Here is a 23,691-nt window from a genome sequence, read left to right on the forward strand (position 1 = left end):
TTGGAAAGTGGATTTTTAACCACTGGACCACCAGGGAAGTCCCTGTAACAGTCTTTATACTGGACTGTTCGGTGGGTGTGTCACTGGTTTTAAAGTTACCTGATGTTGTTAATTAGGATGAGTCCCCTTTGTTTGTATTATTGGCCATTTAGATTTCATTTTTGTGAAGTTCCTATTTCAGTCTATTGACTAGTTTTCAGTTGGGTTGTGTCTTGCTGATTTTCATGCTTTATGTATAAAATCTGGATTCAAGCTCTCTGTTGGTTTTTGGTATTGTAGATATTTTTTCTCTGTTGCTTATCTTTTTACTCTATTAATGATAGTTTAATTTATTGTGCCTTTTTTATGGCTAAATCTTTTTGTGTCCTGTTTAGGAAATCTTTTCCAATTGAACTAATATTTTATTGATTCATCTTTTTGGTACTGTTTAATTGCAAGGTACTGTTTAATTTGCATGTAGTTAAAGTACATACTCCATATGATTTAAAATTTTTGAAATATGTCGACTTACTTTATGGCCCAGTATATAAGTTTGTAAATGTATTTAAAAAGAACACTTATTCTGTAGTTGTTGGGTACAGTGTTCTATACAGGCCAGTTGGGTCATCAGTTAATTTTGTTGTTCAAAGCTTTTATATCTTTTTTTTTTTTTGCCCTATTTTATTCTATCAGTTACTGAGGTAAATATGCTAAAATATCTTACTGTACTTTTGGATTAGTCTGTTTTTCTCTGTAGTTCAATTTGATTTTTGCTTTATGTATTTTGAAGCTATATTATGTACATATACACTTAAAGTTTTATCTTCTTGTGAGTTGAACACTTTATAATGTTGAAATGTCCTAGTTGCTTTTGTATTAAAGTTTGCTTTTTCCAGGGAACTATATTCAATATCGTGTGATAAACCATAATGGAAAAGAATATGAAAAAGAATGTATATATATGTATAACTGAGTCACTTTGTTGTACAGCAGTAATTAACACAACACTGTAAATAAACTACACTTCAGTGTAAGAAAAAAGTTTGCTTTGTCAATTAGAGTAGCCTCATTAACTTTATTTGGTTAATTTTTACATGGACTATCTTTATTCATTCTTCTTATTTTCAGTATTTCTTTTCCTTAGTAGTTTATGTGTGTATCTTTTTTAAGCAGCATGAAGTTGGGTTTTTAAATCCAGTTCGGCAATTTTATCTTTTTAACACATAGTCTCTTATGTAATCACTGATACATTTGGTTTACGTTTACCATTATACTATTTGATTTCTGTTTTTCCTGTCTCCTATGTTGCTTTTTTCTCTTTGTTTTGTATTGTTCTGTATTATTCCAATTGTTCCCCCCCTTTTTCCCAGTTGCCCCTTTTATTAGGTTGGTAGATGCATGCTGCTTAAACTATTCTTCTAGTAGTTATCCTAGAGATTACTATATGCATCTTAGAAAATGTCTAAATCAGTAAGTACTTGTACTTTCCAGTTAATTCAAGAACCTTAGAACAGTTGAACACTGTTCACCTGCCTGTGGACTACACTTGATCTTCCTTCCTTCCTTCTTTCCTCTCTTCTTTTCTTCCTTCCAACACAAGACATTGTTACTAATGCTTTATAAAGTTGGTTTTTATTTCAATTTATTCTTTCTATTTTTTTTATTCCTTCATCTAGGAGAGGATCGTTTTCTTCTGTCTGAGGAACATTTCCTGTAGTCTGTATATGCTGGGTAACAAATGCTCTGTTTTTGTGCGTCTGAAAATGTCTATTTTGATTTCATTTTGAGGGATTTTGCACTGGGTATAAAATTTTAGTTTGGCAGTTAATCTTCCCTCTTTATAATTTTTTTCTTAATTGTTTTTTCCTTGTGTGTGTGTGGTACTCGGGCCTCTCATTGTTGTGGCCTCTCCCGTTGTGGAGCACAGGCTCTGGACGCGCAGGCTCAGCGGCCATGGCTCACGGGCCCAGCCGCTCCGCGGCATGTGGGATCTTCCCGGACCGGGGCACGAACCCGTGTCCCCTGCATCGGCAGGCGGACTCTCAACCACTGCGCCACCAGGGAAGCCCTTTTCTTAATTTTTAAATCATGGATAATTTCAAATATACAGAAGTAGAGATAATCGTAAGTTAGCTCCATCATGAATCCTTCACCCAGCTTTGACAATTAATTTTGGAGCCAGTCTTGTTTCAGGTGTACTTTCCCTTAAGGCCCCTCTACATACCGCATTATTTTGATGCATCTTTCATGCCTTATATCACTTCATCCTTTAATATTTCAGCATGTATCTCTAAAAGCTAAGGATCTCTTTAAAAAATGCAATATATTATCCTGCTTTACCAATTAATAATGTCTTAATTTCACCAGTCCAGAATTTCCCCATTGTTTCAAAATGATTTTTTAAGTGTAATGTTGGCATGGATTTATTATTATGTAGTTTTAACTTTTAAAAAATACTTTACTTTTTTGAGCAGTTTTAGATTTACAGCCAATTGAGCAGAAAGTACAGAGTTCCCATACTCCCTGCTCCCCCTACTTTAACCTCCCCCACCATCGACATCCTGCTCCAGAGTGGTACATTTGTTACAATTAATGGACCTCTATTGACACATCATTATCACTCAAAGTTCATAGTTTAAGATTCACTCTTGGTGTTTTGACAAATGTATAGTGTATGTGCTCTACCTTTAACCTAACTCCTGGCAACCACTGATCCATTTACTGTCTCTATAGTTTTGTTCTTTCCAGAATGTCGTCTAGTTGGAATTATACAGTACGTAACCTTTTAGATTGGCTTATTTGACTTAGTAGTATGCATTTAAGGTTCCTCTATGGTTCTTTTCATGGTTTGACAGCTCATTTCTTTTTATTGCTGAATAATATCCCATTGTCTGGATGTACCAAGGTTTATTTATCCATTCACCTGTAGAAGAATTTCTTGGTTGCTTCCAAGTTTTAACATTAATGAATAAAGCTGCTATATACATCTGTGTGCAGGTTTTGTCTGGACATAAGTTCTCAATTCCTTTGGGTAAATACCAAGGAGAGGGTGATTGCTGGATCGAATGGTAAGAGTATGTTTAGTTTTGTAAGAAATTGCTAAACTGTCTTCCAGAGTGACTATACCATTTTGTATTCCTATCAGCAGTGAATGAGAGTTCCTGTTGTTCTATATCATTGCAGCATTTGGTAGTGTTACCTGTTTTGGTTTGGCCATCCTAGTAGTTGTATAGCGCAGTCTCCTTATTTTAATTGGCAATTCCCCTAATGGCCTATGATGCAGAGCATCTTTACAGATATGCTTATTTGCCATCTGTATATCTTCTTTGATGAGATGTCTGTTAAAATTTTTTGCCCATTTTTTAATTCAGTTGTTCAGTTTCTTGTTGAGTTTTAAGAGTTCTTTGTATACTTTGGGTAACAGTCTTTTATCAGATGTGTCATTTCCAAATATTTTCTCCCAGTCTGGCTTGTCTTCTCATTCTCTCGCAAAAGACTTTTTTTCAAGTGGGATCCAAATAAAGCTCACACATTGCAAGGGACTGATAAGTTTCCTATTTTTCCTTTTCTGGCAAGTATGCTTTTATTTCTTTTTCCTGCCTTGTTGCATTGGCTGATATTTTTAATATGCTGTTGAATAGAGTGAATAAAAAGCAGACATCCTTGTTTTGTTACTGATCTTAGAGGGAAAGCATTCAGCTGTTCACCATTACTACACCAAATTGTAGATATTTTGTAGATGCGCTTTATCAGATCTGGGTAGTTACCTTTTATTCCTGATTCCCTGGGACTTTTGTCATGAATGAATAGTTTCAAATGCTTTTTTACTATCGATTGATAAGACGGTGTGGATTTTCTTTTGTCAGTGTGGTGAATTATTGATTTTTCAAATGTTGACTTACTTAGCGGCACATTTCTAGGATAAACCTAACTTGGTAATGAAGAATTACTCTTGTTCTATATTGCTGGATTTGTTTGCTAGTATTTTACAGAGGATTTCTTCATCTGTGTTCATGAAGGATATTGGTCCCTAGTTTTCTTTTCTGGTTTTGGTATCAGGGTAATATTGGCCTCACAAAGTAAATTGAGCAGTGTTTCCTCTTCTGTTTTCAGAAGAGAGTGAATGAGTTCTGGCAGCTTGAATCTTTCAAGAAATTGGTCCATTTCATCCAAGTTGTCAAATACTTGCATGTAGTTTTCCTTATTCTGTTAATAAAATCTGTGAGGTCTGTAGTCATTTCCTTCTGTTGTTCCTGATATTGCTAGTCTATGTCTTCTCTGTTTTTTTCTTGGCCATTCTATCTAGAGGTTAATCAATTTTACTAATATTTTAAAAGATTTTTCTCTTATTTTTCTGTTTTTATTTTGATTTCTGCTCTTATTTTTATTTTTTGTTGGGTTTCATTTGCTTTGTGTCCAGTTTCTAAAGGTTGAAACTTAGATTACTGATTTGTGATCGTTCTTAAATTTAAGCCTTTAATACTATAAATTTTCCTAGGCATTGCTTTAGCTGCATCTCAGAAATTTTGACATATTGTAACTTCATTTTTGTTCAGTTGAAAATACTTTCTAATTGCTCCTCAAGACTTTCTTTTTGACCCATGAATTATTTAGAAGTATTTTGTTTAATTTGGGAGTTTTCCAGATATCTTTCTGTTATTGATTTCTAGTGTAATTCCATTATTGTCAAGGAATATACTTACATGGCTCAATTATTTAAAATTTCCAAGGTTTGTTTTTATGGCCCAGTTTATGGTCTTACCTTGGTTGAGTGTCCCTTGTGTACTTAAAAGTATCATTTCATCTATAGGTTCCCCTCTGCTTTTTCCCCATAGCAATTTATTTGTTAAGGACACCTTTTTTGTTGGCTTTAGTAGCTGCATCCTTTTAATGTCTCTTAACGTATTCCTTTGTTGCCTACAAATCTGGGGGAAATTTATTAGACCTAGAGCAGGCAGTGGTTCTTAGTAGTGTCCATCAGAATCACCTGGGAAGCTTGTTAAGCCATAGATTACTGGGCCCTATCCTCAGAGTTTCTGATTTGGTTGGGGCCTGGGAATTTGCATTTCTACCAAGTTAACCTGAGAATGGTGAATGTTGCTCACCTGGGGACAACACTTTGAGAAGTACAGCAGTTTCTCAATCTTGTTATTGATTACATTTTGAGTTGGAAAATTCTTTGTTGTTGGGGCTGTCCTGTGCATTGTAGGATGTTCAGCATCTTCAGTCTCTACCCACCAGTGGTACTTAAGCCCTGTTGTGACAACCAGAAATGTCGTTAGACATTGCCAAATGCTTCCCAGGGCAGATAGAGACCTCCATTCACTTTAGGAACCGCTGCTTTAGGGTGACTAACTGGGGAAAACTCTTAGATCTTTATCTCTAAGTTCTTTTATTTTAGCCTGTTTAGATTCTCCTTGGAGACACTATATATTACAGTCTTTCTGCTTGGATGTTGAAGGTCCAGATGCCAGCATTCTGTTTGATAGGTGTGAGGTGAAGGGGGAAAGGCTCAGTATCTGGTATGTCTCTGTTTACTTAATCTTCTGTTTTTAGTGTTTTATGTCTGTTCTTAATGTGTCTGGTGTGTTCTTTAGTTCAGAGACCCTCGTTCCCCTTCCAGAGAGAAAAAAAAAATCTAGTCTTTTGTTGGGTTTGGGGAGGGACAGTTGCTTACTTAGCGTGCAATGAAGATGTGTCTGCTTCTTAGACTTTCAAATCCCGTTATTTTAGCCCTTAGGCACCTCTCACCTTATACCTTATCCTCAGCCTCTGGTGGTACCATGTCGAGTCTTCCAGGAATTCCGTAGATTGTGGGGATTGAATTAGCTTTTAGCTTGGCTTTCTGTATTGCCAGTTCAGGATTCAGTTCTCTTGGGTCCACTGGGTCCAAAGTCTGGGTTGAAAACTTTGTTCCAGTTAAGACCAAAAGGTCTCAATTTGTTCTGTTGTATGAGTTTCTGCTTTAAAAATTTCTTTGTGCAGATCGTATGTCTGATAAGACTTGTACGTAGAATATATAAGGAATTTTTACAACTCAATAATAGGAAGGCAAATAACCCAATTAAAAAATGACAAAGGATGTTAATAAAGTTCTCCAAAGAAGATATATAAATAAGCACATGAAAAGATGCTCAACATTGTTAGCCATCAGGGGAATGCAAATCAAAACTACTGCACATCTACTAGGATGGCTATTAAAAATACCAGTCAGGTAATAAATATTGGTGAAGGCATGGAGAGATTAGAACCCTTATACATTGCTGGTAGGATTGTACAATGGTATAGCCATTAGCCACTTTGGATAACACTTTGGTGGTTCCTCAAATGATTAAATCAAGAGTTACCATATGACCCAGTAATTTAATTCCACATCTAGGTATATACCCAAGAGAAATGAAAACATATGTCCACAGAAAAACTTGTACATGAATGTTTATAGCAACATTATTCATAGTAGCCCAAAGGTGGAAACAGCCCCCATGCCCATCAGTTGATGAATGAATAAACAAAATGTTGTATATTCATACAACAGAATGTTGTTTGGCCATAAAAAGGGATGAAGTATTGATATATACCATGACATGGACGTACCTTGCAAACATTGCATATTATATGATTTCACTTATTGTGAAATGTCCAGAATAGGCAAATCTATTTGACAGAAAGTAGATCAGTGAGCGGTTTCTTTTTTTGTTAAATTGGTATCTGTGGAGTCACTTTTTTTTTTTTTTTTTTTTTTGGCCGTGCCACGCGGCTTGCAGAATCTTAGTTCCCCAACCAGGGATTGAACCTGGGGCCCTGGCAGTGAAAGTGCCTAGCCCTAACCACTGGACCACCAGGGAACTCCCTGATTAGTGGTTTCTTATGGTTTGGAGTGATGGGAGAATAGGGAGATGATAGCTAAAGGGTACTGGTTTCTTTTTGAGAAGATGAAAATTTCAAAATTGACTGTGGTGATGGTTGCACGTATCTGTGAATATACTAAAAACCATTGTACACCTTAAATGGGTGAATTGTATATGTGAGTTAGTTATATCTCTATAAAGCATGAAGAAATCTTTCATTGTTGTTTCAGTGGGCATTTGAAAGGATGTAAGAGATGTGTGTCATCAATCTGGCATCTTACCTTCAAGTCCCAAAATGTGCTAAAATGCTATATAATTGTATGTTAAACAATTAAATTATATATTTTGGAATGACATGAGGTGTATCAAGGATTCTGAAAAGGATTTCTTAGTTTAAGGTTAAGAAACACAAACTTAGATTAACCTCATTTTACATATGAAAATGTTTTGATGTTCTTGAAGTCAGACCTAGATTTCAAGCTTAACCTAGCAGTTTATTAGCTGTGTCACTGTGAGGGGAGGGGGACATATTGAACCTCTCTGTTTCTATATCTGAAATAGGATTAAAAGTCATCTTCTTCAGGGCTTCCCTGATGGCGCAGTGGTTGAGAGTCCGCCTGCCGATGCAGGGGACGCGGGTTCGTGCCCCGGTCCGGGAGGATCCCACATGCCGTGGAGCGGCTGCGCCCGTGAGCCATGGCCGCTGAGCCTGCGCGTCCGGAGCCTGTGCTCCGCAACGGGAGAGGCCACAACAGTGAGAGGCCTACATACCGCAAAAAAAAAAAAAAAAAAAAAAATCATCTTCTTCAGTTACTGAGGATTAAAAGAGCTGGCATTGTAGTAGCTACTATTTATTGACCACCATGTATGTGACTGATGCTTGAATTTTACCTACATTCTCATTCAATCCTTATAAAAACATGTGTTCTGCTCATTACCTTATGACTATTTCTAATAGCTGCCAAAGGGAGAATGAGATGTTTAATAATAGGAGAATGGTTAAATCATGGTTTGACTTACTTCTTTATATAGAATATTGTGCTAATGGTACTTTAAAAATATTTTTCTTGTTGGAAGTTGCTTACCTTAGGTAAAAGGGTTATATTTATTTCCTTTCTTTTTAAATTAGTTTTTATTGGAGTATGGTTGCTTTATAATGTGTTAGCCTCCACTGCACAACAAATTAATCAGCTATACACATAAAGATATCCCCTCCCTTTTGGACTTCCCTCCCATTTAGGTTACCACAGTGCATTAGGTAGAGTTCCCTGTGCTGTACAGTATGTTCTTATCAATTGTCTATTTTATACATAGTATCAATAATGTATATGTGTCAATCCGTCTCCCAGTTCCTCCCACCCCACCCCTTTCCCCCATACATTTGTTCTCTATGTCTGTGTCTCTATTTCTGCTTTGCAAATAAGATCATCTGTACCATTTTTCTAGATTCCATGTATATGTGTCATTATATTTGCTTTTCTTTTTCTGACTTACTTCACTCTATATGATGCTTTTTAGGTCTGTCCATGTCTCTATAAATGACCCAATTTCATTCCTCTTTATAGTTGAGTAATATTTTGTTGTATATATGTACCAGATCTTCTTTATCCATTCCTCTGTTGATGGACATTTAGGTTGCTTCCATGTCCTGGCTGTTGTAAATAGTGCTGCTGTGAACATTGGGATGCATGTGTTTTTTTTGAATTATGGTTTTCGATCGTATATTTTCAACTGAAGGAAAGTCATATGGAAAAGGTCCAGAATATTTACTGCAGTATAATTTCTCATTATCTGTATGATTTTTTAAAAAACCAGTTGGTTACATTGAATGTTGTAACTTGATTATGGAAAATTTCATTTATACACAAAGGTAGAATGTGATGAACTTTTGTGTACCTCTCATTTTCAACCGTGATTGACATATGGCCTGTCTTGCTTTATATTTGTATTCCTCTTCATCTCCCCTCCTGCCCCTGCAAGAAAATGTTAGATATCATTTACTGTGTCTTTCCACTTACTGTGACAACCAAAAATATCCCCTTTTATTTCCAAAACATTGTCTTGGCGATAATGCTATCATCTATTGAGAGCCACTTCTGTAGGGCATTGGGGTAAGATGTGATTCTTTGAATTTCTTTACCACCCTGAGGTTTCCTGACTTTGACAGTGGAGTAAAAAAAACCTAAGTATACAGGTGATTTTGATGAAGGTTTGAGAAACTGATCTAGTGTAGAATAAGTAAGCCTTTCTTATAGTATGACACTCTTTTCTATTCTCTGTTTTTGCATTTTATTCTTGTCCCTGGGAAGCCTTTCTTCAGGTTTTCCTGGCTACTTTCTAATTAGTTTTCAGTGGAAAACTTTCTCTAACTACCCTTTGTGCTTCCTCTGTACTTTGTGGTTTACTGACTGCTCGCCTTCAGGGAAAGATTTTTGCTTTCTATCTTTGCATCTGCATGATACTGCTTGTTAATAAATGTTCAATGAAAGAGGTGGGGCATAAAGTCAGTATAATTGGCTTTCTTTATATTGAACTAGAAAGGAGCAGGATTTGAGATGGAAATCTGAGGAAAAGATTATTGTAAACTTGGTAAGAGCTATGTGTGGCTTGAACTACGTTTAGCACCATTGATACTAAAAGAATAAGGCTATGACAAAGAAGTGAATTATTGGATCTTAGCAGAAGATTGAATATAGGATATGTACACCTGTAATAAAATGTTTGCATTAGAGATGAGTGAGGTGGTAACACTCATTTCCCACTAAGATCAAGATACGGACACAGAAAGACTATGTCTTTATATTTGAATTGTTGCAGTATCTGTAGTGGGGGCTTCTTTTGAGGTACTTTTCTAGAAACTAGACTAGATGATGTTACGCAAACATCCGTAATACATATTTATTTTATCTTATTTAGTTCAAGGAAGAAATCTCTAAACGTTTTAAATCCCATACCGACCAACTTGTGTTGATATTTGCTGGAAAAATTTTAAAAGATCAAGATACTTTGAGTCAGCATGGAATTCACGATGGACTTACTGTTCACCTTGTCATCAAAACGCAAAACAGGTATGTTTTTAGAAGACAGTCAACTTTAAACCATGAATAAATGTTTACATTTCTCTCTTAAAAATAACCAGTCTTGGCTTTAAATGGCTTTCTGTCATTAATATGTAAATGGATTAAAATTCATTTATTTGCTGCTCACGTAGATAGCAAATGTTTTAATGATTCAGTAATGCTAATGCTTACACATCTGATATTTTAGAAGGTTTATCATTATTGAGTTATTATTTGAATTACAAAACAAGCAAATTAATGTTTTTAGCTATGTTTTTTGTTTAGAGAGATTTTTGGACAGAGATCAGGGGTGACTCATCTTCTTGGCAAACCACAAATTAGTAACCATGTTTCATTAAATCTAAGGCACCATTCAGTTTTTAAGAGATACCTTTATTTGTGTACCACTAAGTAAAAATATCTCCAATCAAATTGGTATATTTTCTTTTCACTTAAAATTATTTTATACTTAGTGAAAGAGCTCCTAGAGCTCCCTTAGACTTATTTAGATATGGTATTTTATCATCATTCAGATGAAATGAGATTCAGAACTCTTAACTGGTGTCACATGGAATGGGTTTCCAATAAACTCTCCTTATTTTTTACTTAAGGATATTAAGTAATAATCAGTTATTACTTGTATTGATTTCTCAGCCTTCTTTTGGTGAAGTCTCTCTTTATTTTTTACTTTTAACTTTTTTAGTTTCTGAGTAAAAGTGCCCCCCCCAACCCTCAAGAACTTAGAAAGGAGTAGATAAAAAGTAGCTTATATAGTCAAGCTTTGTGATTGTGACCAGTCATTGATTCTCTTCTGTGAGGTGACCTGTCTCCCTCTCTTACATAATCAGTATGATTGAAAGTAATAAAATATTTATGACAGTATACTTCAGGAAGGGCAGTTGAAATATAGTTTGGATTTTGTGGGGTTTCACTATGTTTCTTTATATTTGTGTTCCTAGTGCTTAGTTATTTCAGGGTATTTACTCTATGATAATTTGAGTTGTTCTGAAAACTTAAACTTTATTTCTGCATATTGGAGTTCCAGAGGTTCTTTTGAAATAATTAGCTCCGGTGTTTATACCATGATATAATTATTTTTCCTAGGCCTCAGGATCATTCAGCTCAGCAAACAAACACCAGTGGAAGCAATGCTACTGCATCATCAGCTCCTAATAGTAACTCCACATCTGGTTCTGCCACTAGCAACCCTTTTGGTTTAGGTAAGTATCTTTAGTCATTTTTTTTAAAGGATTTTTTAAAAACTTCCTTCCCCCCAGGGTAGTTTTAAATAAAATGATAGAATTAAACATTAAGTCACTTTAACAATGAAAACAAAAACTTGTATAGCTTATTTCTGTAGTTGCAGGTATTAAGGGAGTAGTAGTTGGAAATACAGATGTACTTGTTTAGCTTACATTTACATATAATAAGTGGTCAGTAAGTGACACATTTCTTTTCAATAATGAAAGAAATGTACTGTATGTATACCTGATCCGACCACCACATAATTGACTCTGGAGAGGATTAGCTAGTTGTTGATCATAAGCTAACCCCCTGAATACAATTTTCTTGTTTGTAAAATGAAGGGATCAGATTGCATTAGTGATTTCCTAACTGTTCTAAATGCGCACAAAAAGGCCTGGGCCTGGGAGCAAGCCCAGTGGTTAAGAATCTTCTGCATCAGCTAAAACTATCAATAGTTTTCTTATATCAGTTTTTACACTGAGGTTCTTTGGGAGGTTTTTTTTGGGAAAAGAGTAGTCTGAAGCTAACAAAAGTTGAACTAGGTAGATAAATGGCTTAATGCTCCTTTCAGTTCCGAAGTTGTATGACAAGTATAGTACCTTGAAATGACATTTAAAAAAATATGTACAGTTTTCACATATCGAGGATCAAACCTTCCACCTCTTCCAGAAAAAGTTTTTTAGTAATGGCATGGATTCACATTTGCCTTTTTTTAAATGCTTGATGCTCTTATTTTTTAAAATGATCTTGGGTTAAATGTGTCTCTTTTGGTTGAAGCAGATGAGTTTTAGATGGCAAAATTATTAACATGAACAATCTAGAGAGATTAGGATGAAATTATTTAGTGTTCGGACTCATGAAAGGTGTTTTTGAGGTAAATCTCTCAGTTAATTTGTCTGAGGCCATACATCTCCCTAGTCCCTCCATTTATCATCTCATTCCCACCCCCTCCTATCTTAGTTACTTTTCTCCATCAGTTATTCCATTTACCCTACATATTCAGCTCTTCTTTTGCTGTCTCTTTTCGTTAAGGTCTATTCCACGTTTAAAAGCCACAGAATCCCACTACCACCTTTCCTTTGCTTCCTTTGGAAAAGGAAGCTATCTTTGGAAAAGGCATTTTCTGTTTTCTGTCTATATTTCTCTTTCACTAAGTTTGCTGTGCTCCATTTCTTGTCCCCATCACTTTACTGAAAATTCCCTAGATAAAGTCACCATTGACCTCTTAGCTTGCCAAATTTAGTGGACACTTTTTTAGATTTTTAGATACTTAGATTAAAAGAAAGTGATTTAAAATCTAATTCACTCTCTTCCAATGCATACCAGTCTTTCCTTGAAATTTTTTTTTTCTTTAATTCCTGATATTCTTTTTCCCTGGTTAATTTTCTGACCACTTTTTTTCTCTCTCATTTGTGGGTCTCTTCTTCCTATTCCTTATATTAGTATTGTTCCCCAGAGTTCTGCCTTTTCTTCTCTTCTTTTACTCTATTTTCCCCAAGTGACATTATCCTAACTATAACTTGTTGACTCTCAGATCTTTACCTCAGCCCACATCACTTCTGAACTCCTTGCCTTGTATTCAGCTCTCTTTGATATTGCCTGATGTTCTCTGAGTCTGTTAGCCTGTATGTGCCTCCTTAGAAAGCAAAGAAGAACAAAACAAATAGAAAAATTCATCATCTTGTCTCAAACTACTACCTCTCCCCAACCAAATCTCTTAGTCCATAAAATCTTCTCTATCCCACCCCATGCAATTATTCTATTCTGTTGTTACTTCCTTTATGTAGCTCCTCAACTTTTAAAAATGTTTGCTCTGTGTCATTTCCACACTGTTATTAGAATATCTTAAGTGACTGTCTTGCTTTTAAAATCTTTCAAGACTTTGTGATGTAGTCCCCGTCTACCTCTCCATCCCCATTTCTTACCGTATCTCAACAGTTATACTAGTTAGGATAGGCAATCCTGTGGTAATAGATAACCCCAAACTCAGTGGCTTATTACCACAAGCTTAATTTCTTGCTCTAAAGCTTTTCTTCATTCTTCATTTTTAAAAAAAATTTATTTAATTGAAGTAGAGTTGATTTACAGTGCTGTGCCAATCTCTGCTGTACAGCAAAGTGACTCAGTTATACACAGAGACATTGTTTTTTTATATTCTTTTCCATTATGGTTTATCACAGGATATTCAGTATGGTTCCCTGTGCTATACTGTAGGACCTTGTTGTTTATTCATGCTAAATATAATAGTTTGCTTGTGCTTCATGTTCTTCACTGGTCAGTGAGGCCTCCATCTACATAGTTCTCAGGGACTCAAGCTAATGGAATTCTGCCATCTTACAGCTGCACCATTTGGAATGTGGCAGAATAGACAGCTAAAGTGTCCCAAGCTGGACCTTGTATTCTGTACTTGGGCCAGAAGTGACACACATCATTTCTTGCAATCCTTTGGCCATAACTAGTCACATGGGCCTGTCCAACTGCAAAAGAAATAGAATGCTGCACGTGAGATGTTTGGTGAGCACTGCTGTCTGCCCTTTTGGTCATACTGAATTGTTTGTGGTTTCAAGAATACAGCAATTCTCACATTTATATCTGTGTTTTTGTATATAATGTTTGTTGTGCCTAGTATTAAATCTTCCAGCACTCCCTACTTCTTGCAACTTACTCATTTTCCAAGTTCATTAAATGTCATCTTGTGGGAAAGCAGCCATTTCACTTAGGTACTATATTACCGTGATATCCTGTGAATGTCTCTTTTGAAGTACTTATTCTGCATTTGTTTTCTTTGTCAGTCTTTCCCACCAGATTGAGTTCTGAGGGTATACTTGTGTCTTTCTTGTCACCTTATTCCCAACATGTAGCACAGTGCTCAGTAAGTGAGGAATGAATGCATTTGGCTGGTTATATAATTTTACAAAGTTTTACAATAAGCACTTAATCATCCTCTTGGATCTATTAGGTTTCTCCATGATTTAATTCCTCCAGAGAGACATCTATTTTCATGCATTGGCAGCAGCTCTGTTCCAACCAGTCATAGGTGAATTCTACTTGCTAAACTTAAAGTAGTCTTCTGGAAAGAGATTATTAGAAGTATAATCTACTGTATATTTTTCATTTCTTCCTTTGCGGACATATTCCGGGGTGTCTTTCTGACACCGGCCAGTTCTCCAACGCTGCCTGGGTGGGTATCCAGTAGTTCAATTCGGACACTACCTACTTGGAGTTAGTGTCAGATCCCACAAGTTAAAGGACTTAGTCCCCCATGACTGCTCCTACTTCAGATACCAGTCCAGGTCTCAGGCTACCAGTACTTCTGACTGGCAGGCTGTAAATCAGGTGTTCCCACAACCCCCTTATCAGGTTTGGTAATTTGCTAGAATGGCTCACAGAACTCAGGAAAACACTTTACTTAAATGTACCAGTTTATTATAAAGGATACATCTCAGAAATAGCTAAGTGGAAGAGAAGCATAGGGCAAGGCATGGGGGGTGGGGGAAGAGTGCGGAGCTTCTATGCCCTCTCTGGGCATGTCCTCTTAATAGCACCTAGATGTGTTCACCAACCCAGAAGCTTCTGAACCTCATTGCACAAGAGTTTCACAGAACTCCATCTCTATATCCTCTTCTAGTCCTGGATGGGGCTGAAAGTTCCAACTCTCAAATCACTTGGTCTTTGTGGTGACCACCCCATCCTGAGGCTGTCTAGGGGCTCCACCCTAAGAAACATCATTAGCATAAATGAAGTATGATCCAAAGGGGCTTGTTACAAATAACAAAAGACATTCCCTTCAGTCAGGAAATTCTGAGGGTTTTAGGAGGTCTGTGCCTAGAACCAGGGACAAAGACCAAATATATTTTTGTATTATACTACACATAGGATATATATATTTATTTGGTTTTATTACTTATACTTAAATATCAAAGTGAATGCATTTTTTACAAGTCTGAATTATAGAAATTAAACATGTACTTATGAAAGTAATAGGAATTCTATTTTTGCTTTAAACTGAATGGTTTTCTGTTAATAGGCTGTTGATTCAGTTAATATTTTTGCATCGTCATATTTTAGCCTAGTCGTATTAATGATAAAACTTCTGAATTTCATTTATGTGTGTTTTTCTCTTTGTCTTCTTAGGTGGGCTTGGAGGACTTGCAGGTCTGAGTAGCTTGGGTTTGAATACTACCAACTTCTCTGAACTACAGAGCCAGATGCAGCGGCAACTTATGTCCAATCCTGAAATGATGGTCCAGATCATGGAGAATCCCTTTGTCCAGAGCATGCTTTCAAATCCTGACCTGATGAGGCAGTTAATTATGGCCAATCCACAAATGCAGCAGTTGATACAGAGAAATCCAGAAATTAGTCATATGCTGAATAATCCAGATATTATGAGACAGGTATGTGGAAAGTTTCATTTAGCTAAGAAATTATATACTTCCTTCTTCTATTTAATTTTCTGTATTTAAAGAGCTTGCCATATTTATAAGTAAAAAAAAAAATTCCTAATCCTTGTTCAGGAAAACTCAACAAAGCTGTAATTCGAACTATTTGAACTTTGAATTTTATGCTGTATTTTAAAGATTTTTGTAAATAGTTATTTTGCAGATTTAAGAAATAAAAAGAGTCCAATTCAAGAGATGGACAGTCATGCATAACAAAGTGCTTCTCTTTTGATGTTATTTGAATGTTAGCTTGCTTTTTGAGGTGATTTCCAACAGGAATTATTCAGAATAATTTTCTGATTTAAATATTGAAGATTGCTAATTCATAGAATTGGAAAACTTATGAAATTAACTGTGGCAGTTAATAGCTAAAATAGTTCATGTGTATTTCAGCGCCTTTTCCCCCCCCCGGAAATCTTTTTCTTAGACATTGGAACTTGCTAGGAATCCAGCAATGATGCAGGAAATGATGAGAAACCAGGACCGAGCTTTGAGCAACCTTGAAAGCATCCCGGGGGGATATAATGCTTTACGGCGCATGTACACAGATATTCAGGAACCAATGCTGAGTGCTGCACAAGAACAGGTAATAACACAGGCTCTGAGGCTCAGGCCAAGGCTCCTGTTTTAACATAAATATGTGTGTGGTTGAGTGTTGCCTTTATATGCAGAAATGTAATTTTCATTAACAAAGAGTTCCATATCTGTTATTTAAAACAAAAGCTTATTCTTTATAATTTTTGTGTCTTTTATTACAGTTTGGTGGCAATCCGTTTGCTTCCTTAGTGAGCAATACATCCTCAGGTGAAGGTAGTCAACCTTCCCGTACAGAAAATAGAGATCCATTACCCAATCCATGGGCTCCACAGGCTTCCCAGAGTTCATCAGCTTCCAGTGGCACCACCAGTGCCGTGGGGGGCACTAGTAGTGGTGCTGCCAGTGGCACTGCCGGGCAGAGTTCTACTGTGCCAAATTTGGGGCCTGGAGTAGGAGGTATGCTCATAACAACTGATACTTTTTCCCTTTGTTCTCACTTATTTGGACAATGAAAACATTTCTTATACTGTTATCCTTAGTGCTTTTGTGTGTGTATGAGGAACAACTTTTGTGAACTATCTTTTCATGTTGCAAGGTGCTGTTTTTGTTTTTTAAGGATGCCTTAAATACATAAGAATTAGTATTAATCACTTGTGTGCATTTTAGTGCAAGAGGTTACTTGAAGGTTTCCAGAGGCAGTTTTGTGGTTTTCTCTTCTTATAAGATGGTTTGGGAGAAGTGGGTTGTCTTCTCCTTTCAACAGCATAGGAAATATGAAGTGTAGGGGTAACACAGTTACCTGTGTACTTAATCACTGGGACACATTTTCCTTGGCTTTAGTCCAGTTTTGTGTTCTTTTATAGAAGACAGTGGGTATCCACTCCTGACACCAGGACTAAACTAGCTGCATCAGAGTACCTGCCAGATTTGTTTAAAAATCAGATTTCGAAGTCTTAACCTCAGACCTTAAGGATCAGAATCTGCCACAGTGGAGTTTAAGATCTGTGGTTGTGTAAAGTTACTAGAGATTCTGATGTGTGAGCAGGTTAGGAATTTACTTTTGGTCACTTTTCTGTAGACCAGACTCAGTAAGTGGATATCCTTTTCAACTATTCAGATGTTTAACATGCTAAGAATTAGGTCCAAAATCAGTAGCCAGAATGATGATTTTAGTCCTAAAAGTTAGCATTTAAATGAGAAGAAATGAAAGCACGGAGCCATGTCCCTAAGGTGAGAGTGATTAGGTATGTTTAAAAAGATACCTATGTTGGGCTTCCCTGGTGGCGCAGTGGTTGAGAATCTGCCTGCTAATGCAGGGGACACGGGTTCGATCCCTGGTCTGGGAAGATCCCACATGCCGCGGAGCAACTGGGCCCGTGAGCCACAACTACTGAGCCTGCGCGTCTGGAGCCTGTGCTCCACAACAAGAGAGGCCATGACAGTGAGAGGCCTGCGCACCGCGATGAAGAGTGGCCCCCGCTTGCCACAACTAGAGAAAGCCCTCGCACAGAAACGAAGACCCAACACAGCCAAAAATAAATAAATAAATTAAAGTATCCTTAATTAAAAAAAAAAAAAATTTAAAAAAAAAAAAGATACCTATGTTTTGGCAGAGGAAATAGAAAAATGAGATGCTGGATGAGGAATTTTTAAAAATTCACTACTGAGAGGAAATAATCAGAATGGTCACCGTAGTATATATTCCTTTATAGAATACAGTGGATATCATCAGGTTTTTGGATAAAATACTAAATGTTTTTATAAAAATTTAATACCATTTTTAAAAATTAAGGTATGATTTGACATATAACGTATTAGCTTCAGGTGTCAGGTGTAAAATGTAATGATACAATATTTGTATAGATTACAAAATGATCACTGCGATAAGTCTAAACATCCAGATAATACCATGTTTAAAACAAGGAAAAGAATTATCCTGTTCTGATTTTACTTAATGCTTATTTGATTCTTACTGACAGACTTTTGAGAGAGATGCTTTATTCACATTTTAGAGGTCTAAGAGCAGAGACAGCAAAGGTTTAATTGGGTTTCCCCACTGATAGGCGAATTGTTTTTTTACTGTAGCGTGGTGTCTGTAGTAACAACTTTGTCTTACAAACAAAAAATGGTTTTGCAACTTCTTACTCAGATTTTTTATTTAATGGCTTAATACAGTAAGATTTCATGTTAATATTTCCATCAAAGGAAAATAAGAAACAACAAAAACGAATGTACCCTGATGGCTTAACATTCTTATTATATTTTTTTACTATTATAATGTTTACTCAACTCTTCAGAGTTAGTTAGGTATGCATATATATTCATAAGTACACCTCATATACCTGAAAGGTGAAATTCGTGACTCTTCTTTTGCCCTGTAAGTGCTCACTCTGGAAGGTGAGGAAATCTTAGAGCAGGGGTCAGCAAATTTTTTCTGCAAAGGGATATAATACTTTAGGCTTTGCAGGCCAAGAGGCAAAATCAAGAATATCACATTATGAAGGGAATTCCCCAGTGGTCCAATGGTTAGGACTCCATGTTTTTTTTTGTGTGTGTGTGGTACGCAGGCCTCTCACTGTTGTGGCCTCTCGCGTTGCGGAGCACAGGCTCCGGACGCGCAGGCCCAGCGGCCATGGCTCACGGGCCCAGCCGCTCCGCGGCATGTGGGATCTTCCTGCACCGGGGCACGAACCTGTGTCCCCTGCATTGGAAGGCGGACTCTCAACCACTGCACCACCAGGGAAGCCCAGGACTCCATGTTTTCACTGCCTAGAGCGTGGGTTTGATCCCTGGTCAGGGAACGAGGATCCCACAAGCCATGCGGCGTGGCCAAAAAAAAAAAAAAGTATTACATTACGAGAGAAAACAAAGTTCCACAAGTTCTTTTATTGATGGAATTAAAAATGTAATAATAATTGGGTATAACATTTTCTTACACATATCAACTAATGATAAGAATGGAATTCTTTTTAGGGATAACATTTTGCTTAATTGATGTTCACAGTGTTTCCTTTTGTCAGTTGCAAATCATTTGCAAATGTTCATCTGGTAATACTGATAGGTAATGAGATTTTACTTATTTCATTCAAATGTGTGTTCATTCCCAAAATATATTATTATAGTAGCATATTCATCAGTTGGAAAGCATTTATAGGATTCTGTTAGATTCTTTTTGGCTTTTAGCATGTCATGACAGATTAATCACTTCCAATTGAAGATTAGGTGGTAGTGCCTCAATTATACAATTAAATGAATTTTAAAATGTGGATATTTCTTTGCACTTGCACTGAGGTCCAAAAAATGCTGTTGGAACAATACTGTGAGCTCAGAACTATCTTTACTGCACATTTGTGGGAATGGAGAACTTGCTGCTTGTTTTAACTTGACAGCACGAGAATGTATAAAGCAGCCTGACATTGCCTGTGATTCAAACAATTTCATTTGTTGTCAGAATGACTTAACCACAGTATGAGTTTGGCGTATAAATGCTGTTTTGCCTTGTAATTTTGGGAATTCATTGAGAAACATTACCAAGTCTTTAGCAAAAGGGAATTTCCAAAGTCATTTATTTATTGTTTGATAATGGTGGTCGAGTGGTTCAGAAGAATTTCAGTCTTAGCTCTGAGCTAAAAAAATTGCAGTAAAACTTTACCTCTTTAAACACAAACAAACAAAACCAGAAAACTTGACCTCTGTTAAGCCGTCAAACTGCTGTGTGTTTGGGCAAGTCAGCATATTTCTGACAAAAGTTCATGATACTGACTAGTTCACCGGAGTGAAGTGAAGTTCATCATTGATACTCTTACCAGTTGAATAACGTGAAAGTTCAAAATATGTTCCAGAGTACCTGCTGATGAATAAGACAGTGATTAACTATAGTCTTCAAATACCTTATAAGCATTTAAATACTTATAAGCATTAAAAATACTTTATAAGCATTATATCTTTGTCCAAGTAATTCTTTTAATACTCCACATGTGTTTTTATCATCATCAGATGTAGCACATCTTAGCAGATTCTACCTCAGGTTGTACCAAATGAGTGTTCTCTCAACTCTGAAAATAGTTTTGCCTGTTAGTCCATGCAGACTGTTTATAAAAACTAATTTTTCAGTTACTTCAAACTTGACATTGACTCCTCAAATACAGGAATTGAGCAGTATCAGTAACATTTGTCAAGAAGCAAGGAATACTACTCAAAATAATTTTCATTTTAAAAAAATAACATAGTTTCATATTCTGTATAATTTTTAAAAATATATTTAGTTATTTGGCTGCGCCAGGTCTTAGTTGTGGCACGTGGGATCTTCATTGCCACTTGTGGGATCTTTGTTGCAGCATGCGGGATCTAGTTCCCTGAGCAGGGATCGAACCCAGGCCCCCTGCATTGGGAGCACAGAGTCTTAACCACTGGACCACCAGGGAAGTCCCTGCATTGTTTTTTAATTGATTATTGATGTAGAGCCCAATGTCCTTTAACTCTTGAGAAACTGTTTTCCTTGAAATGCTAATGGTCTTAAGTTTATTTTCTCTGGACACATTTATTTGGCTGCGCAGTCAAGATTTAAATAATCATGCTAATTAATCACCACTAGTGTACTGCTTTCCTTGCTTGGCTAACAAAAGAACCATTTGGGAACCTAACTTTGGTTGCAGCCTTATTTTCATTTCTTATTTTTGTGAAGCAGTTTGGCTATGATGAGATAATTGTATTTTAGATTTTGTATTTTTCTGACTTTACTGTGAGTTGGGAATACTGTGATAAGTGTTGTAGCAGTGTTGAAGTGTATTGTATTCTTTTAGTGTCATTGCATAGTAAATACGGTTTTGCCATCTCATTTGATAAAGTAATCCATATTCTTCTGTGCCTTAAAAGCAGGGCATTCATAATCCAATTCTCCCCTTTTTCTTCTTGTTCTGACATAATTGGTATGCAGTGGTAATGAAAAAAGAAATAACAGCATGCTACAGTGATTCGTATGGCATGAGGTATAACTGACTCACTGATTTGTGGTATGCTGAACAGCAGTATAGAGCAGTATGATAGTGCCACGTGGAGCCTCTGTCGAAATGACTCTGCTTTTGTAGTGCAGAGCTATAGATAATAAATGAGGGAGCATGACTATGTTCCAATAAAATGTTACTTATGGATCTTGAAGTTTGAATTTCATACAGTTTTCAGATTTTATTATTATTTTCAACCATTTAAAAATGTAAAAACCATTTTTAGCTCATGGGCTGTACAAAAACAGGTCATGGGCCATATTTGCCCTGCAGGCTGTGTTTATCAGCTATCTTTGAATATCCTTGGACTCTAGGATGTGGGGGGAAGAAACCTAAATTGAAATAACATGAGAGAATAGGAAAAGCAAAAATTATTACAGAAAAAGAGCAGAATTATAATAAACTAGAAAGGTAAGCTGGAAGAGTCACATGTTTTGAGCCCATTAAACTACACTGGGTGGAATAAGAACAGAAGGGAAATGAAAAAGCTAATCAGTTGTAAGTTTACTTGAGTTTGAGTATATCTAGCCAGCGGGTGAAAATCTGGATATATGTGGAACAAATTAATTAGTTTTCAAAGAATGTTGAATTCACGTAAATTTAGCTATAGCTCTCTACAAAAAAGAATAATAGTAACAAGCATCTACACATTAATTTAATTGTAAAAACCACTCTATCAGGTAGATACTGTTTACCCCATTTTACAGATGGGGAAACTGAAGTAAGAAGAAGCTCCCTTAATTTGGGGTTGAATTCATTGAGTGCCAGGAGTTAGTGAAAATGGGGTGGAGGCCTGGGCGAGAAGGCTTCCTTCTTAAGTGGGAACATATATTGAGTGCTGAATATGATTCTAATTAAGCGATCCTGGAGGAAAAGTTGGCTCAGACTTCTTCACTTAATGAGGTTTTTTCAGTAGTAATTTTTACCATATCAAATTTTTGCCTTAAATTGATTTTTTAGAACCTAGCCTTTCCATAAGATGTGATTTTCCTATAAATGCAACCAGAATGTTTAAAGTCCATAAACCCTCCTTTATTGGTATATGTTGGGCGTGTAGTTTTGGAGATCTTAGTTTTAAAATTCTTTCTTAGTTCAATTGATAAGTAATATGTGTATTTATCTGCAGTTGCTAAAATTATGCACAGTATATGTGTTTTAAAACTTTCTTTTGTGTATCTTTTCCTTGATAAAATGTCTTTTTTTTTTTTTAAACAAACTTTCAGCTAGTATGTTCAACACACCAGGAATGCAGAGCTTGTTGCAACAAATAACTGAAAACCCACAACTTATGCAAAACATGTTGTCTGCCCCCTACATGAGAAGCATGATGCAGTCACTAAGCCAGAACCCTGACCTTGCTGCACAGGTGAGTTTATAATTGTATTATAAAGGACTGAGCACTGTGTATTGAAGTGGCCTAATCAAATAATTGTGATTTTGGCACATTTGTGTGTGCTGCCTTAACACACTAGAAAAGTAGGCAAACTGCATCTCGAATTTTTTGGACAGTTTGTTTCTTTACAGTAAATTAATACTTCACAATATAATTAAAACAGCTTCATTTCTGCTGTTCACTCCCTTCAGAAAGAAGTGCAGGTTTAGTTTGTATCTACATATGTTGATATAGGAGATGAATACAAAAGTTTTGAATTGGTCTCCCTTTTGAAGCCTATTCTTTAGTGTAAGGTAAATCTTGAAGGTGATTTAGAAGTGTTAATACATTTGATACTTTTATTTATTAGATCACACAGATTCTGAATAATAGTCATGTTCAAAATGGCAGTTATAAAATAGCCTGAAATTGTTTACTATTGGTGAAGAGAGATTTGTGGGAACAGTATTCTCATTCTTTCCGTTACAGATCTCCACCCAAAGTTAGTATACTGGTCCTTTATTAAATAATTCATTTTCTAACTTGTTTCTGAACAGACTATAACTAAAAAAATGAGTGGATCTCAACCCTAGCTTGACATTTAGAATGACCTTGGGAACTTTAAAATTAAAATTCTTAGCCCTGTCCTGAGAGATTTTCGTATAACTGTATTGAATTTTTTTTTCCCCCAAGTTCCCTAGGTGATTCTGATATACCCATAGAGTTAAGAACCATTGGGCTTGAAAAACCTTGGAGAATGTGAACTAAACCTTGATCATCTGTGATTTGTATTTGCTATTTATTAAGAATGGCTTCCCTTCTGTGGAATGTTGGGAATTTGAAATAGTTTCCTTTATAGTCGCTTTCCATTTCCAGAATTTTAAAAGCTTTTAAAGTTAATCACTTTCTTCATTATGTCAAATGAAACAGTTTTTATACTTCTAAAATTTGGAACCATGTTGATTCAGGTATATAGCAGATACCTTTGAGTTGCAATCCTCAGCAACAGCTTCTGTCCTCTTAAAATTTGTAAAATAGGAAGTAAAGATTTTTTAGATAAATTTTTTGTATACTTTAAATTTTGTATATTGTAGGTACGTTTTATGAAATACTGTTTTATTCATAAGAAAATTATTAGACTGAGTTATTACTATTAAATGCTTGAACTTACTGTGATAGTACTTTTGTTTAAAATAAATGGAAAAT

At 36.1% G+C, this 23,691-nt stretch overlaps 1 protein-coding gene across 2 annotated transcripts in view; it reads left to right on the forward strand.

Annotated features, from left to right (window-relative positions):
- Positions 1-23,691, forward strand: part of UBQLN1 (ubiquilin 1) — a 51,300-nt gene that overhangs the window by 18,815 nt on the left and 8,794 nt on the right. For both annotated transcript variants that reach the window (XM_079927643.1, XM_079927642.1), the window contains exons 2-7: positions 9,744-9,895; positions 10,991-11,106; positions 15,266-15,528; positions 16,001-16,159; positions 16,332-16,566; positions 22,337-22,479. In XM_079927643.1, the coding sequence (XP_079783769.1) occupies positions 9,744-9,895; positions 10,991-11,106; positions 15,266-15,528; positions 16,001-16,159; positions 16,332-16,566; positions 22,337-22,479 (1,068 nt within the window). The remainder of the gene's footprint in view (positions 1-9,743; positions 9,896-10,990; positions 11,107-15,265; positions 15,529-16,000; positions 16,160-16,331; positions 16,567-22,336; positions 22,480-23,691) is intronic.

This window comes from Stenella coeruleoalba (genome assembly GCF_951394435.1).
Source record: "Stenella coeruleoalba genome assembly, chromosome: 7".
In the NCBI taxonomy this organism is placed as follows: Eukaryota; Metazoa; Chordata; class Mammalia; order Artiodactyla; family Delphinidae; genus Stenella; species Stenella coeruleoalba.